The 17,617-nt window shown below is 30.4% G+C and overlaps 1 protein-coding gene across 1 annotated transcript in view; it reads right to left on the bottom strand.

The window, feature by feature from the left end:
* Nucleotides 1-6,786: 6,786 nt before the first annotated feature.
* Nucleotides 6,787-17,617, bottom strand: part of LOC107443641 (cytochrome P450 4V2) — a gene marked incomplete in the record, with an annotated part of 26,911 nt that continues 16,080 nt past the window's right edge. Inside the window, 6 exon segments of the mRNA XM_071186345.1 lie at nucleotides 6,787-6,982; nucleotides 9,686-9,865; nucleotides 11,963-12,029; nucleotides 14,118-14,291; nucleotides 15,648-15,830; nucleotides 17,447-17,573. Coding sequence (XP_071042446.1) covers nucleotides 6,816-6,982; nucleotides 9,686-9,865; nucleotides 11,963-12,029; nucleotides 14,118-14,291; nucleotides 15,648-15,830; nucleotides 17,447-17,573 — 898 coding nt within the window.

Raw genomic sequence — 17,617 nt, 5'->3', positions numbered from 1 at the left:
AACTAGCTAAATACCCATTCTTTGTACAGGGAAAAAAACTAATCAAGAAATCAGTACAGAACAACACTACAAAATCAGGCACTTAACTGTACGACAAATACCAACACAGATAATAAAGTTAAAATACTCCCAATATTTTTTTTAATTTATTATTATTTGTTACCATTCTCGGTGGCTTTGCATTATTAGCTTGAGTAAAACACGTACTCAGTCATTCCTTTTTTCAAAATAAGAATTAACTACATCTGGCATAATGCTATTGCTCTAGGCAACTCAAGTTATTTAAAATTTACCACAATCAAGCTACCTTCTCCAGTACTTATATCCTCGATGATGTTTACATTTATCCTCAACAAATTAGTACCTTTAATTTTGATTTTTAGTGCAAACTTATTTTTTTTAATTTAAATTATTTATTTTTAAATTTTTTTAATTTAAATTATTTATTTTTAAATTTTTTTTAATGTAAATTATTTATTTTTATAGTATTACATTTTAAAAGCATAACTATGAACAAAATAAACACCTGGTTTCAGTTAACCTTAGGAATACTAATTTGGTCACGTAGTCCATCTATGCTACAACAATAACGTTGATCATTCAGATAACCTGGCATAAAGAATAAAAAATAATTAAGTATTACAGAGAGAGAACCTGCAATAAACAAATTATTTGATTCAAGCTGAAAGAAAGAAAACATCATTAAAATTATCTTTAAAATATTTAACAAAACTAAATCGTTTATAGTTTACTTTAAGACAATGGATTCCGATAAACCAATGAGAAAAATTCGTTTTTTTAATGTCTCTGTATAAAAATTATAATTACAAAATCGGGTTTCATACAAAATTTCTTTATTTTAATACGCGTTTAGATAGGTAATAAATTCGGCATTTTTTGTACGCCTAGGTTCTAACACTTTCTCAAGTCAGTTTATGCTTTTAGACTGAGTCATTTACTCTACAAATGTCCAGTTTTAAATAAAAGAAACCTCGGCAAAATTTTGTAATATTCTAAGAGACAGTTTAAAAACTAAAAAATTTTGCACCATGATATCGTTTAGTTTTTATGAATTCATCCTGTTAATTGGTGTCATAGAATTCATGTTTGACTTTAAATTTTTGTAAAGCATTTTAAATGACAAATCAAATTTGCTAATTAGAATATATCTTTTTGAAATTGAATATTTTAAATCGATTTCAATCCTCTTCTTAAAATCCCGCCAAGTTTCACTTTTCTAAAGATGATACTTACGTTTTTAAACCGATGTGATTTCTCCTTCCAGACTATAATTGAGAAATCTTAGGGCTTTTTTTTAGTTTTTGGAATGTTTGTCGCTAACACTAAATTTTCAAAATGAGTGACGGGATTATACTTATTCATAACGCTTTCAGTCTAGTTTACGAGATCTCGTTATATATTACAGTAGATCAACATTACATTTAAAATTTCAATTTTTTTTTTTTATTACGAGGTGTTTCCGTCCACAGCTAGTCACACTCATCTATATCCGTTTGCAATAATTTTTTCTTTAACTCCTTCAGTACCGTGATCACACAATTCTTCCATTCCGGTCCACGGTATCATATATAAAATAAGCCTTGCTGACTCTTAGCGGCCAAAGATCATATGGTCGTGATCTTTGGTACTCTTGGATAACATCCCATATTAGTACGTATAAACTCGGAGTATGAGTTCCTGCTGATGAACTTTTTACTCATTCTGCCAGTCTTGAAAGAGTTAAACAAACTGTTACATAAAAAATTAGAGATTATTTCATTAAAGGATCTGATTTTTTTTTTTATTGTATTATCTCAAGTTTTGTTTCCGATTTTATAAGGCTAAATTTTATACCTAATAATTTTGCTGATGTTGAAATGAAGTATTATTTAATTGTTGCATAGTTTAAAAAGTTACTATAGATTTTTTTATTTATTTTTTTTTACCAAAAGGATCCTTTAACAATAATGTGAAAATTTAATTTGCATTATTGCTACAGAATGTTAAACAGTTAGCTATTTTATATTTATATATTACTTGAGTGTCATACATTGCCTTGATATTGTATAAAAATTTATATTATAGTTAATATTAAGACGGAAATATAACTTATTTATATTTTAGTTTTAAAACGACTACTAAATATCTTTTAAATGTTGCATCATAAAGTACTACTAATTGATTATACCTATAAAAATGATAAATGAACAACACTTTTACTTTTAAGTTTTAAATAATAATCAATATCAAAAACGTAATAATGACTGAGTATAATTTTAAGAAGGCATTATAAATGACTATTACTGGTAAATATCTTCAAATAAGGGATAAATGAATTATTTGCAGGTCAATCCGTTTAATTCATGCAAATAACTGTAAAGGATGTTTATCTCTTTTGGTATAAGAAAGATCGTAACGTGTGAGTTTTTTTGTTCTTTGAGAATGCATAGAATGGTCAATAACTACCATCAAAATGTTTAGGTATAGAAAATGACCTCCATTTTATTTTCACCTCTTAGGAAAGATCATTGTTTAATTGAAATGACATAACTGTACTAATGACAAATAAACCTGATCAAAATATTAAACCCAAGAGGTAGTTAAAATTTTCAAGTTTAAAATATATACGAGTTTAATCTTTTACTTTTAAGTGATGAAACATAAGATTTAAAGCATGAATTCGACATTGATTCGCATGAGCCCATAAGATGTGACGATTCATTCAAGGTAATCTATCTTTAAGTGATGAGATAAGATTTAAAGCACTTAATTCGAGATTTATTATCCGAACACCTAAAATTTTAAGTGATCACAGCTAAAATTTGATTGTTGTTGCTGTTGTTCATTTACGTCGCACTAGAGCTGCACAATGGGCTATTGGGAAACATCCCTGAAGATGATCCGAAGACATGCCATCAGAATTTTGATCCTCTGCAGAGGGGATGGCACCCTCGCTTCTGTAGCCCGACTACCTGCACGCGAAGTCGAGCACTTTACGGTAGAACAGTATAACGAGGACCAATACAGCACACCCTCGGTCCCTACGCAGGCTGATCTAAATGGTCATCCACCCACACACTGACCGTAGCCAGTGATGCTTGACTTCGGTGATCNTTTATAGTTTACTTTAAAGCAATGGATTCCGATAAACCAATGAGAAAATTTCATTTTTTTTAAATGACACTGAATAAAAAATATAATTACAAAATCGAAAATCGGGTATCACACAAAATTTCTTTATTTTAATACGTGTTTAGATAGGTAATAAATTAGGCCTTTTTTGTTACGCTTAGGTTCTAACACTTTCTAAAGTCAGTTTATGCTCTTGAACTGAGTCATTTACTCTACAAGTGTCTAGTTTTGAATAAAATAGACGTTGGCAAAATTTTTTAATATTCTAAGAGACTGTTTAAAAACTAATTCAAAAATTTTGCACCATGATATCGTTTTTAAAATTTTTTTTTTATGAATTATTTTATTTATTGGTGTCATTGAATTCATGTGTGGTGTAATCAACATAATAGGTTCAAGTACCAAAGTTAGTGATCTGGCAAACCTGTAAACTTCTATGTATATTCAATGTATTCTCCGTAATCGTCTTCCTGAAGTACAGGGTGTTTATAAAGTCCCGGACCCATTTTGATGTTTAATAACTCATAAAATAATAAAGATAGATTAAAATTAATAACATAAATGGTTAGATAGACTCAAAAAGTTTCATGACCCTTGTCAATGAACTTCCACGTGTGCCTCCTTCGCACGGAGAATATCAAGTCGATAGTCAATTTCACGCCAGGTAGTGGCGTGAAATCGACTATCGATAATTGACTATCGAATTGAAAGTTTATGAGTTATTAAACATCAAAATGGGTCCGGGACTTTATAAACACCCTGTATAACGAACTGAACTGAATTTCGATTGAATGAAATGTATATATACCATCGAAAAAAATTTTTCTCTCTCTTTTTTGCACTTTGCTTTACATCGATTCTTTTGTTCTACGTGTTTGATTATAATCCTAGATGATTTTAATTTAGTTGTAAAAATATTATTAAAGTTATGTTCGCATTTCTCCTTTTTATCTTTGACGATTGACCTATCTAAAATGCAGAATTTTATGCACGCAACCTATTTTTTGAATGTGAATATTTCAAATTGATTTCAACCCGCTTCTTAAGATTAAGCCAAAGTTTCACTTTTCTAAAGACTTAAGTTTTTGAACAGATGTGTTTTCTCCTTCCTGACTATAATTGACAAATCTTAGGGCTCGTTTCAGTTTTTGGAATGTTCGTCGCTAACCCTAAATTTTCAAAATGAGTGGTTGGACCATACGAGTTGTGAGATCTTGTTATATTACAGTAGATCAACATAACATTTAAAATTTAGGTTTTTTATTTATTTTTTATTACGAGGTGTTTCTGTCCACATCTTGTTACACTCGCACTCATCTATCTCCAAGATCGGTTTGCAAGAATTTTTATTTCTTTAAACCCCGGGATCACATGTGAACACACGATTCTCCCCTCACTGTCCACTGTATCATATATAAAATAAGCCTATCTGACTCTTAGCGACTTAAGATTACATAGTCTTGATCTTAATCCGGTACTCTCGTATTAGTACTCTCGTATTAGATCCTGTATTAGTACGTATAAACTCGGAGTATGCAATCCTGTAGATGCACTTCTTTCTCATTCTGCCAGTCTTGAAAGGGTTAAACAAACTGTTACATAAAAAATTAAAGAATATTTCATTAAAGGATCTGATTTTTTATTGTATTATCATAAGTTTTGTTTCCGATTTTAAGGATACAATTTAAACCTAATAATTTTGTTGAAATTGCTGTTTTCATCCACATTTTTTTTATACATATTATTTAATTGCTGTCCAGTAATTATTAATTGTTGCTTGTAGTAATTATTTAATTGCTGCTTGTGTATATGTTATTTAATTGTTGCTTTAATTGTTAAATTGTTGCTAGATTTTTTTTGCCAAAAGGATCCCTTAACAATAATGTGAAAATTTAATTTGCGTTATTGCTTGTGAAATGTTAAACAGTTAGCTATTTTATATTTATTACTTGTGTTTTATACATTGCCTGAATGTTGTATAAAAATTGCTATCATAGTAAATATTAAAACAGAAATATAACTTATTTACATTTTAATTGTAAAACGACAACTAAATATGTTTAAAATGTTGCATCATAAAGTACTACTATTTGAATATACCTATAAAAATGATAAATGAACAACACGTTTACTTTTAAGCTTTAAATAATAATCAATATCAAAAACGTAATAATGTCAGAGTATAATTTTAAGAAGTCATTATAAATGACTATAACTGGTAAATATCTTCAAATGAGGGATAAATAAAATATTTACAGGTCAATTCGTTATAATTTATGCTAATGCAGTAAAGGATGTTTATCTCTTTTAGTATATAAAAGATCATATCCTGTGAGTGTTTTTGCCCTTTGAGAATTCATAGAATGGTCATAACTACCATCAAAATTTTTAGGTATAGAAAATGACCTCCATTTTATTTTAACCTCTTAGGAAAGATCATTGTTTAATTGAAATGACCTATCTGTACTAATGACAAACGAACCGGATCAAAATATTAAACCCAGGAGGCATTTAAAATTTTCAAGTTTAAAATATATATGAGTTTAATCTTTTACTTTTAAGTGATAAGATTTAAAGCATGAATTCCAGATTGATTCGCATGAGCCTATAAGATGTGATGATTCATTCAAGGTAATCTATCTTTAAGTGATGAGACATAAGATTTAAAGCACTTAATTCGAGATTTATTATCCGAACACCTAAAATTTGAAATGATCACAGCTGAAATTTGAAGTGATTACATAGATTTGATTCTATGGGGAAGCACTCTGTTACCACCAGTTCAAAGAACCAAATATTGTTGTTCTTGTAGACCATTAAGACACTAGGAGTGCAATTGCTCTTGTTTTCCAGTGACGCCATCTATGGCTAAGAATTTGACTTCTGCCACAGCCATACGTCATACCCAATTATAGGGTGGACCCATTCATTCACCCACAGATCGTAATTTTGAACTGAACCAGGAAACGACCAATCTCCAATCCAGTACCCCCAGAGGTATAATTTGTTATGGGAAAAAGGAGGACTTTGTGATCAGACAGATTTAACGTGCACCATTTACTGCTATTTACTCACCTTGGTTAACAGTTAACTTAGCTACGTTATGAAAGGAAAATTTTACTAGTTGTTCATTGACCTTAGCCCCATTTCCGTGTCATACAACCTAATTGGCAGTGAAGCATAGCCACCGAAAGTCAAAGCCTCTCAGTAAATTTGTGACGTTACTCATGGAAGTTATAAAGAACGCGGTAACTGGCATTTGGATTAAGATCAAATCTTTTATTAATAATTCAAATAAAACTAGAAATTCACAACTTAAAAACTTTATAATGAATTAGCTAAAGCAAAAATAGTTTTCGAGCGAACTAAAATATTTTTACTTTCGCTAATTTATTGACACTTTTAGCATTTTTAAAGTGGTGAAGTTTTAGTCTTTTTTTTTAGAATAAATCAATGTTATTTATCACCTTATGGCATGGATCAAGTATTGGGAGAAACTTGCCTTCCCGGAGGACAATTTACTACCAATATTAAAATTTTTCAAAGCCCGTGAAATTACTGGAAACCTTTACATTTATATCAATCACTGTAAAAGTTTATTTAGAAAAAATTCATGACAGATAAGCGTTTTGAAAATTGAAATGAAAACAGTAATTTACTTTATTTACATTTTTATTTCGAAATCACCTTTGGTTGCGCGGTGAGAAATACAATCTCAAAGGATCTATGTTACTAATGACGATATTAGGCAACACTCTGACTTTATCTCTAGCATCTTTAGAGATGACGGTGAAATTCCGAAAAATGTTTGCCAGCACTGTCTTTGATTCCATTATGGCATATCTTTGACCTAAAAAAAAGAACAATATCCGTAAATAAAGCATCCAAAAATATATTTGGAACAAATGTATTCTGCTTAGTTATTATTATAGGTTTATTTACAGGAAAGAAAGATTGCTTGGTTTTTAGACAGTCATTCAGTAGTGCGAGTCATTAATATGAGATATTCACTTTCCCATGACAATTTGCACGCTCATGTTCGTATGTTCTACGCAATATTTTATGTAAATTTTCGAAATTTATAATGAACAGCGCACAAAAAAAAAAAAAAACAGACCACTTAAAATAACTTTTGATCTAATGACCGTATCTTCACAGTCTATGACTCAATCTTAGAGTCAGAGATCCGAATCCGTCGAAAAAAAGGTTTGTTACTTCAGAGATATTGCGTTTTTGTAGATTGCGTTTTTTGATTGATTTCGTAGCTTAAAATATAAAAAGGTTTGTTACTTCAGAGATATTGCGTTTTTTGATTGATTTCGTAGCTTAAAATATCGTTTGCACTTATTAAATACCATATCTGAGGTCACCCACTCGAACCTTAAAGATTGAGTCCTAGAACGTGAAGATCCGATCATAAGATCAAAAGTTATTCATAGTGGTTCGTTTTTTGCTTTGCGCACTGTACAAAGGAGGCCCTGTACGAGGCCCTGTACGCTCCGCTTACCAACCCTCGGATTGGTTTCGCAAACGTCATTGATTTTGTTTCTTAAAAGTCGATTAAAAATGATAATTTTGTTTATAAAATAAAAAATTTATATAATTTTTTGGAAGCACTTTTTGCTAATATGTTAATGGTTACGAAACGCAAGGATAACAGGATTTGAAAAATAATCAACTGTACTTGAAAACAAAAGTTTAAACTTAGGAATACAGAAAGTGAGACAGAATAAGAAGTAACAAAGGAGAAGTAATTTTTCCCGTGAACAGTTTCTAAATAACTTTACATCATACAACAGTTCGCGTTGGAAACAGTTTTCATCTCTCTTCATCGTTACGAAACGAAACGTTACTAACGCTCTTAATCGTTACGAAATGAAACTTTACGAAAGCTCTTAATCGTTACGAAACGAAAGGATACTTTGATTAGAACAATAATCAACTGTACTAGAAAACAAAAATTTAAACTTAGGAGTACAGAATGTGTGACACAAAAAGAAGCAATAAAGGAGAAGCAATTTTTTTTTCTTCTTGCTAACAGTTTCTAAATAACTTTACATCATACAACAGTTCGCGTTGGAAACAGTTTTCATTTCTCTTCATCATTACGAAACGAAACGTTTCTAACGCTCTTAATCGTTACGAATGTTCTTAATCGTTACGAAACGAAAAGATACCTGGATTTGAAAAATAGTCAACTGTACTTGAAAACAAAAGTTTAAACTTAAGAATACAGATTGTGTGATACAATAAGAAGTAATAAAGGAGAAGTAATTGTTCTCGTTAAAAGTTTCTAAATAACTTTATATCATACCACAGTTCGCGTTGGACACAGTTTTCCTTCTTCAGTCTTCATGTTTTTTGAAAATTTCGATATAAATGTAAAGATTTATATCTATCAACATCTCACCTCAGTCTTATTTTTTTATTTATAAATTTTTGTTGCTGTTACTTTTGACATCAAATCGAATTAAAAAATAAAAATCAGGAGAGAGATAAAGTTTCGACAACAATGGACTAATAACTGTTATTAAGAGGGAAACAAATTGCAATATAGCATTCAATTCAAAATGATCCTATCAGCACGTCAAATTTTAACTCTGCAGTTGCATTTCGGCGGGTAGTAGATCGGCCAATATGCTTTTTTCTTTTTTTACAGTTTTAACAGTTAATAATCCTCGAACTAACAATCGAATCGTCATTTTTTTTTATTTCATCGAACACCTCGTACATTTTTTTTCACAACTTGTCAATTGAAATTTTCTAAATCTTACAGATTCTGATCATTAAAGCAAATTGAAAAGCAAAGTGCGAAAAAATTGTGCTTAAAATTTCAATAACTTTTAAACAAATTGGAATTTCAAAAACTAAATTTGTGTTAAGTTCGCAAACAAATAAGTCCCCCTCAGCATACTAAAATTCAACTCTGTAGTTGAATTCCTGCTGTTTGTAGGGCGGCCCGCATGGTATTTTTTAAAGAAAGTTTAACTGTTAGTAATTCCCAAACAAATTATTGAATTTAAATTATTTTATTCCCTTATTCTCCCTGCGCATTTTTCAACACATGTTAGTAATTTCAAAAAAGTCTTATAGTTTTTGCGCATTAAAACAAAATGGTTAATTAGTTACTTATATGCGTTTTAATTTGTAAGGTTTTGCTTCTAATTTTTAAAGCACGTTGTTATTTTGTAAGAACTGGGGGTTTAAACCCCCTCACTCTTCGGTTACATTTTATTACACCATGTGTAACATGTTCACTTAGCTGCCCTGTCCTGGATGAAAGAGCATTAACATTCCAATTTAGACGATATGATTATTATTATGAATTACGATTACGATTATTTTGACGATTATAATAATCAATCAAATTTCATAATTTTAAAGTTCCAAGTTAGATATTCTCGTAAATTTAAAAATGGGCTCTCGTCGTTCATTAGAAAAATTATAGAATAAATAATCAGTTGTAGTTACTACGTAATAGTTGGATGATTGCCAATGAAATTCGTTTTCATTTTTTAAAAATCTAACAGTAGTAACCTTAGTATAAGTTTACCTATGCAATTTCTTGGTCCAGCCGAAAATGGAACAAACGCATAAGGGTGTCTGTTAACAACATTCTCCGGGAAAAATCTTTCTGGATCAAATTTTTCAGGATTAGGAAACGATTTGGTATCTCGATGGAGTTCCATGGGTATTACTAAGCAAAACGTTCCTTTCTCAATTGTGTATTCACCTGAAATCGTATTAAGGTTAGTCATTATTTCTTTTTTTTTAAAACTATAAATGGTGAAAGCAATATGGTTTGTTTATTAACTTTTATCATAGTTCTTTCAAGCATTTGTATCCATCATAATGTATTGATCATCAAAAAATTCATGCGAATTTAAAAATATTTAGAAATTCTTTTCCATTTATAATCTGAAGTATATTCATTTAGTTTAAATGTATTAACAGATGACTGCAGTATAAATATCCGATCGAGCACGATTTGAATGAACTGTTCACTGATACCAATGCTTGATCAAACTATAGATATTAATACAGATCAAAAAGTTAAATACATATTCATCTTTATCAAATACATGAAATTTATAAAATGATATATAGTAAAATAATTCAGTGCGAAAAATAAAAACCAGAACACCCTGAATAACTTTTTGATCTAATGATCGGATTTTTACGTAATAAGAATCAATCTTAATGGTAAGAGGATCTTCCTATAAGTATGCTAATTAATAAGAACCGGCGATATTTTAAGTTGCAAAATCAGACACATAAACATATTATCTCTGAAAAAACGGCATTTTTCTTTTGACAAATTTGGATTCTTGAATTTATAAAACATGGTCCTACAGTTTAGGTAAGAGAGTAGTTGGAAGTACGGACTTTTTAATGTTTCGCTTTTCGTGTAGTTAGCTATATTCCGGGAAGTTCTTAAGCGAATCGAAAAAATTTACACAGAATTATTTATTTATTTTATCTAAGTATAATTCCATATAAAAAATAATTTTTGATAATTATTTATTATTTTTTTATTAATTTATTTGTAAAAGTCAAAAATAATTGAATTGCAAAATATATAATTTTTTGCATCGCTTTAAAAATTAAATTATTAATGTCAACCATTGAACGAATTCGGTCTTTTGAAACAATTAAAATAAAGTTAAACCCTTATAAAAAAATTTTAATCCCTTCAACCTAAAACAATCAAAATAATTACTCTGTTCTGTAGATAAAATGCGGTTGAAGTTGACTGTTTTGAAGTTGCCGGAGGGAAAGAAACATCTGAGGTAGGAAATGAGGTTATGTTTTGCTCTAAAAATAACCTCATCAATAAACTTCGATTTCAACCTCAATTACACCTCATAAAATCAATCTCATATATAGCACAGCAATACCTTTAGTTAGAGTCGGGTGAAAATATTCCTATCTCAAATGTACCTATTTGCTTGAATGGTAGAAAAAAATAACATGCACATCTCTAAAACAACCTCTCTATTCTGGACCCTTTTAAGGTAGATTTCTTTTAATTTCAAAACAACCTAGATGATGTGAATAAAACAACTTCTAAATATCTTTAAATTATCTTTGTTGTAATGAAGGTGTATGACCTTGATTATAAATCTTGCGATGTAATTTTTTAAAGTTGTTTTTGAAGTCAATTTTAAATAAACCTCAAAACAACCTTAAGAAATGAGTTAAATTTTTGTAAAGTACTTCTTCAAGAATTACTTTGAAAATATAGAAGCTAACCCCAAGACATTGATTTATCAACTATCAATATACGATAACGAAGAATCGAGGCGTCGGACAATTTATCCTCCTCAAAGGTTTATAAAAGTGCAAATTTAAAAAATAATAAGGGAAAGAGAAAAAAATAACATGGGTACATATTTTCACAAAAATAACAATTTTAAAGCAGACAGCTGGTTATTTAAAAATAATACTATAATGTTCCTTTTCGAAATAAAACGCAATCAGGAAAAATTCCCTCCCATGAGTCACACAAATCAGTTAATATGTGTGCGAGGAGAAAAATAAAATACACATTTTATCATTAATTTTCCAATTCAAAGTTTATTATTTTAGTCACTGGATGGCGCTCTTTAATTATGTAATGTGTAACTTTTAATAAGTATCACTTTCTCTTTTTACTACTCATATATCCCCCATCTTGTTAAGAGCCACTTTAAAAAAAAACTAGGAAGTTTTGGGAAATTATTAGAAGCGGCAAGTGTCCCCTTTGAAGCTACGCCCATGTGTGCTGTATATATGGTTTGGCAAATCTAATAGCAACACACCAAGAAAAATCTGGAACAATTTTACTTACCTATCTTGAAGGCTTCATTGGCTTCTCTACCAAAAAGAGGAGCTGGAGGATACAATCTTAAAGTTTCCTGTAAATTTCGAATCATTAAATATGTTTGATATTATTTCTGTTTCTATTCAGATAATTTTTTAAACATGTGGGTAAAGCAAACGACTATTAATCATATTCACAAGTTTGCTTAGTTAGTTTTATTTCTAGTTCAAGAGCCATATTGCACTTCATAATAGGTGAAATTAACGCCAAAATTTAAAAATAGAATTAAATACATGAATTAATAACTGTGTGTGGGGGCGGAGTTATCGACCACGGCATCCTTTACCTATCAAGAGGTACCTCGTGATTGAATCAAGTTAGCATGTCTTCTATACCAGTGAACTCATGTTTAAATATTCGTAGTGGTAGTTACGCCACAATACACCCCCACCAGAATTTTATCAGGGATAGAATTCGATGAACGGATCCCACTAGTCGCTGAACTTGTGAAAGACCGGGAGAGCTGGTTTTAAGGTCACCGGGTTTTTTTAGTGCTGAATGCGAGAGGTGTATTAACTTCACAATCGTATTCGTTCCTGTGCTGCCATTAGCAGTCGAGTGTATGCAGGCAGCCGTTGTGTTTAATCGAGACGAGACTGAGTAGCAACAGCGTGAGGAGGATTGATATTGTTGCAGTCACAAGTAGCAAGTCAACTACTCAATGTGGACCATCCAACGAAGTGGGCGTTACTACGTGTTCAAATCACGTCCGGGTCACCAATGTGGGGGGTGGAGTTATCGACCAAGTCAACCTTCATCTATCAAAAGGTACCTCGTGATTGAATCAAGTTAGCATGTCTTATATAGCAGTGAATTGATGTTTAATATTCGTAGTGGTAGTTACGCCACATGTGCTTAAAAAAGATAAAAATTGTATTTTGGAGTGAAGTATTGGTAAACAAAACACTAAAACTTAAAAATAGAATTAAATGCACGAATATAAAACTATGTGCTTAAAAAAGGTAAAAAAAAACTAATATTTTGGCTTGAAGTATGTCCAATTAAATACTGTAAAGTTGTTGAATTGAATACGGGATTCAAAGCACGAAAGATTTTAAAAACATATTGAGGAGGTAAGGTATAACACATTTAAAAAACGGTACATAACGAAGCAGCAACAGTGGATAAAATTTGCTGTAAAGTTAAATATCCATGGTTGAAGTACCACGTACCGTTGTAAGAGTTGTTTATGCTTCATTCACTGAGTCGGAACATGTTTCAATGTCAAGGATTGTGTGCACCTTGAACAGGAGGGAGTTGGCTCATTAAATGAAAAGATTTTGAAATCATATTAAAATATAATTTCTTACAGACATGAACTTTTATAGACATACTTAAACTTACTTAATTGTAATATTATTTATAAAAAGAAACGTGTTCAAATAACTACTAGAACATTGTAATGGAACAGGAAGTTGAACGTAGNAAAAAAAAAAAAAAAAAAAAAAAAAAAAAAAAAAAAAAAAAAAAAAAAAATGCTAAATCGACTATATATAGCCAAACGTACACAACTTTAGGTGAGCTCATCAACTTGTGTTATAAACAGGGTTTAACCTCAAAAATAGGTTAAGATCACAAGAATAACTTAAGTCCGAAGTGCTAGTAATTTCCTAAAGAAGGCAAACCCATCATTACTAACAAATTGAATAAAGATGACCAGGTCAGAGGCAAAGCTAGATCAATGTTCCACTATCATTCAATCAATTTCCGTTTGCACGATTCCTATTGGGCGATTCATACTCTTGTCCCAATCAAAACGTATTCCTATTGGTTGCATCTGTAATTGGCCATTCATGGATTTTTAGTCGACTGGTAAATGAATTACGTCAGCTTAGATATCTCTATTGACAGTAAGGTCCAATGGCAAAAGTTCAAAATAAGGATATGATATGCCAAATAAACCATTGTACTATTGATGAACTATGTTAATACATTGAAAAGTAATTTTTAGCTCAAAAGGGGAAAAAATTGGCCAAACCCTGCTTCGAATTGGCTGCAGAGAAGTTTTCAAATTGGAAAAACGTATTAGAGTTTTATATATAACTTCAGGTGCGGCGCTTTATTCTTGTAAGAAATGCCAAGTTAAAAATATATTTTCAGTAATTTAAAATGGTTTCAATACCTTTATGACGCACTCTAAGTATTTCATGCGTGATAAATCATTCCGTGTAATTTCCCTCTCATTATCACCCATAAATATATCGTCCAATTCTTCATGAATGAGTCGTTGCACATTTTCATCTAATCCGGTTAGCCACAATGCAAAGGAAATAGTCATAGCTGTTGTATCGTGACCCTAAAACATTGGGAGAAATATCATTCTACATTTTTATTCAAATATTTTTATTTAAATGAATGTAGGGCTTAATGGCACAAGGAACAAATGAGATCACGTTGCGCCAAATAAACTTTCATGCAGATCAAAAGATAAAATGCATTCTACACTTATTACATTACATTAAATACATTAAACATTGATAAAATAGTTCTGTAACAATCAAAGCTAATAAAAATAAAATCATCTAAAAGTGATAATGCAATAAAATTCTTTGAAATAGTTAATATTAGTTAAGATAAGAATATACTTACAAATAAAATAAAATTATTAATGGATAAAATTTTTTTATATACAATATAAAATAATAGCACATAAAAAAGAGAAAAAAGTACTATGATCGGGCTCCCCCAACAAATCTTCCGTGGATAAGAGCAAGAACCGAAGATTGAACGAGAACCAAAAAAAGTGAAACGAAATCTGTTACAGTGAAAGTGATTAAAATATGATGAATCATAAATAAAGCCATACAAGATTTCTATTCGGGAGGAGGTTTCCCACATAACAAATGAAGATGAGTTAGTCTAGTATGGCCAATACACAACATGGACCGGTAGGAGCATCTTAGCTGTTTCGGTTTGAATATTTATATGTTTGCCTCATAAATAAGGTGATCTCCGAAGCAAGGAAAGAGGTTCAACTGGTTCTATTACGTAACAAGGTTTACGTGAATGCTTGAGAAAAGGAAAACCTATTTGAATGCTTCAGAACCACCTTGCTCATATTCATGCCAAAAGTGAAGAAAATATTTAAAGCCTTAAGCTCGATTAACAGATAACCTAGCTTCGTCACAAAATGAGAATTTGACTAGTTGTCTATTCGTAGACGGATTAGCTTAAAGTTTGCACTATAGACATACAACACAAGCAAATGGTCTACATCGGGTTTAACAGAGTGTAATTTATTATTGCACTCTGTTAAACCCGAGAAATTGATTTGGAAATTCTACTGTTGTTGCGATAAGGATATAATACTGTAATTTCATGTCTGAGGAAGGTAGATCATGCTGCTGTGTCGGCTAAATCATTGCCCAAGTTCACAATACGCAAAGTGAGTGATACTTTAAAATAAATAAGGAAGTCAAACCAAATATTAATTCTTGGTTGCTATTAACGTATTAATTACTTTGGAAAGTGTGCTTGCCAACAAAAGCCCAGCTGATTTCTCAGATTTTCTAACACAATCTGAATAAGCTATGCCCTTTGAAAGACATGCCAGGGCAGATTAAATTGAAAGCTGCTTGCTCAAGTAATCTTTAACATAATTGCTTTATCCTACCAGCAATTGGCAACATGCAAATAATTCACCTTTCCTTACAGCAAACATGAAAGTGTCCACCTCCTCTCTTATATCTTCTTCAGTAAATGATGGATCTTTCAAATGATACTTCAGCAACAGTTCCAAGAAAGCTGTGCGTTTCTTGGTATACAGAGAACTCGTCTCGTTCTTTTTGTCTAACTCATCTTGTCTCAGAAGTTCTTCTTTTTTCTCTTTTATCACCTGTAGGAGAAAAGAAAGATTAATTTGTTACAGAGGTATCTAGGTACAATTCGATTTGTTTTATAAAAGGTATTAATGAAAAAAAGAGACACCCAAGTAAGTAAGAACTGAAATTTGATTTCATAGAGTTTCAGTATAAATACAACAATTACATATGTTATCTACAAACAAAATTGTATTTAGTGAGTAAATTGTAAAGTAAATATTACTTAGTCGACTATTTGCGACAAACAGCAAAAATGTATAGTGAGTGCAGTTGCAATAACTACCCATTAGAATGCAATAACTAGCCATTGCAGAATGTTGCAATAACTAGCCATTAGAGTTTATCTTAATTAAGAAAAAACGGTGCTCATTTGAATACATTAATTTTTAATATGAAATTTAACAGTCCATCTGCATGAAAAAGTTCCCAAGTTTTACTGAATGTAAAATTCAATAACAGAAAAGAGCAGAATCCCAATACTGCGCGAAACATTAAATGCTCTACGCAATCTCATTAAACGATGAAGCAAATTAAAACAGTCGTTAAAAAAAGAGGAAATTTTTGTAGATCGTAATTTGCGGAATAAATATTTCGTTAACTGTAATGGTCGTATAATTTTGGAGAAAACGATCTTAAAAGTGCCTATTTTTATTTAAAAAAATTACATTATAAAGCAACATGCATGTGCAATATATACGTATTAATTTTTATATTTTCAGTTAATAGCAAAAATAGATGTTTGATGATTGCTGACATCTATTTTACATCTAACTAATAATCTCCTCAAATATAAATAGTTAATAATAATTATAAACAGACCGGAACTGCCATCTGGAGTATAGATTTAAAAAAATAAGCATGATTCCAGACTTTTATTGTTTTAATCTTTTTGGCACTTTACTATCGTTACTTAATATTTTTTCATTTGTTAGACATTTTCTAATCCCAAATAATTGCAGCAAATATTTATACTTGATTAAAATCTTCATTTGATTAAAAAAAAATATGAAGATGGAAGTATAAGACGAAATGTTTCTAGCTCTGAAAAATCGACGTGAATTCTCAAGACTTGCCAGACGTAAATGATAAAAACAAAAGTGATTTGAAACATAAATCGCAAGGTTGTCAAAGAATAAAGGAAAATAAAGGCGCAAAATAAAACTAGAAAAGTTGCATTAGATGAGAGGGAAAAAGAAAAGTAAATTAAAATGAAATAAAAACAATAAAAACATTTTCACTCGATCAATTTTGGCATTTATGAAATTGAATTTATGCAGATTTTTCAGATTCATCAGTTGCAGCACATTATTGGAATCTTAGCATAAATTAAATCATATGCAACTTCAACGAATTCACCAAGATAGTTATATAGTAAATACTTTTAAGCTATACTTATATTATTTAATAATATTTTTTTTTCAGTATTTGCTAAGCCAAACAGACGATAAACTGTAATATATAGTGCTGGTTGTAGTGAAAGAAAAAAAAACATTTTAAAGTTAAAAAAAAACTAATTATTGTAAAAATTACTCCAACTACATTTCCCTAAATTACACACAACCTTAACTAATTGATGTTTGTTCATTAACTAATGAACAAACATCTGTCCAGTAAAATTATTAACAAATACCTTTCTAGTAAAATTATGAACTATCTTCAAACTTTTATGAAGCTTCATCCCAGTCGAGGTCCGATTGAAAATGAAATCATAGTAAAGCCATGGCCTAAGAATGCGGATTAAAAATACGTTTCCGATTCTGAAAGGAAAATTAATATGTAATCATATGTATATATATATATA

Source organism: Parasteatoda tepidariorum, chromosome 10, assembly GCF_043381705.1.
Source record: "Parasteatoda tepidariorum isolate YZ-2023 chromosome 10, CAS_Ptep_4.0, whole genome shotgun sequence".
In the NCBI taxonomy this organism is placed as follows: Eukaryota; Metazoa; Arthropoda; class Arachnida; order Araneae; family Theridiidae; genus Parasteatoda; species Parasteatoda tepidariorum.
Note: the sequence above shows the minus strand (reverse complement) of the source record. Positions and strands in the feature narration are given on the sequence as shown.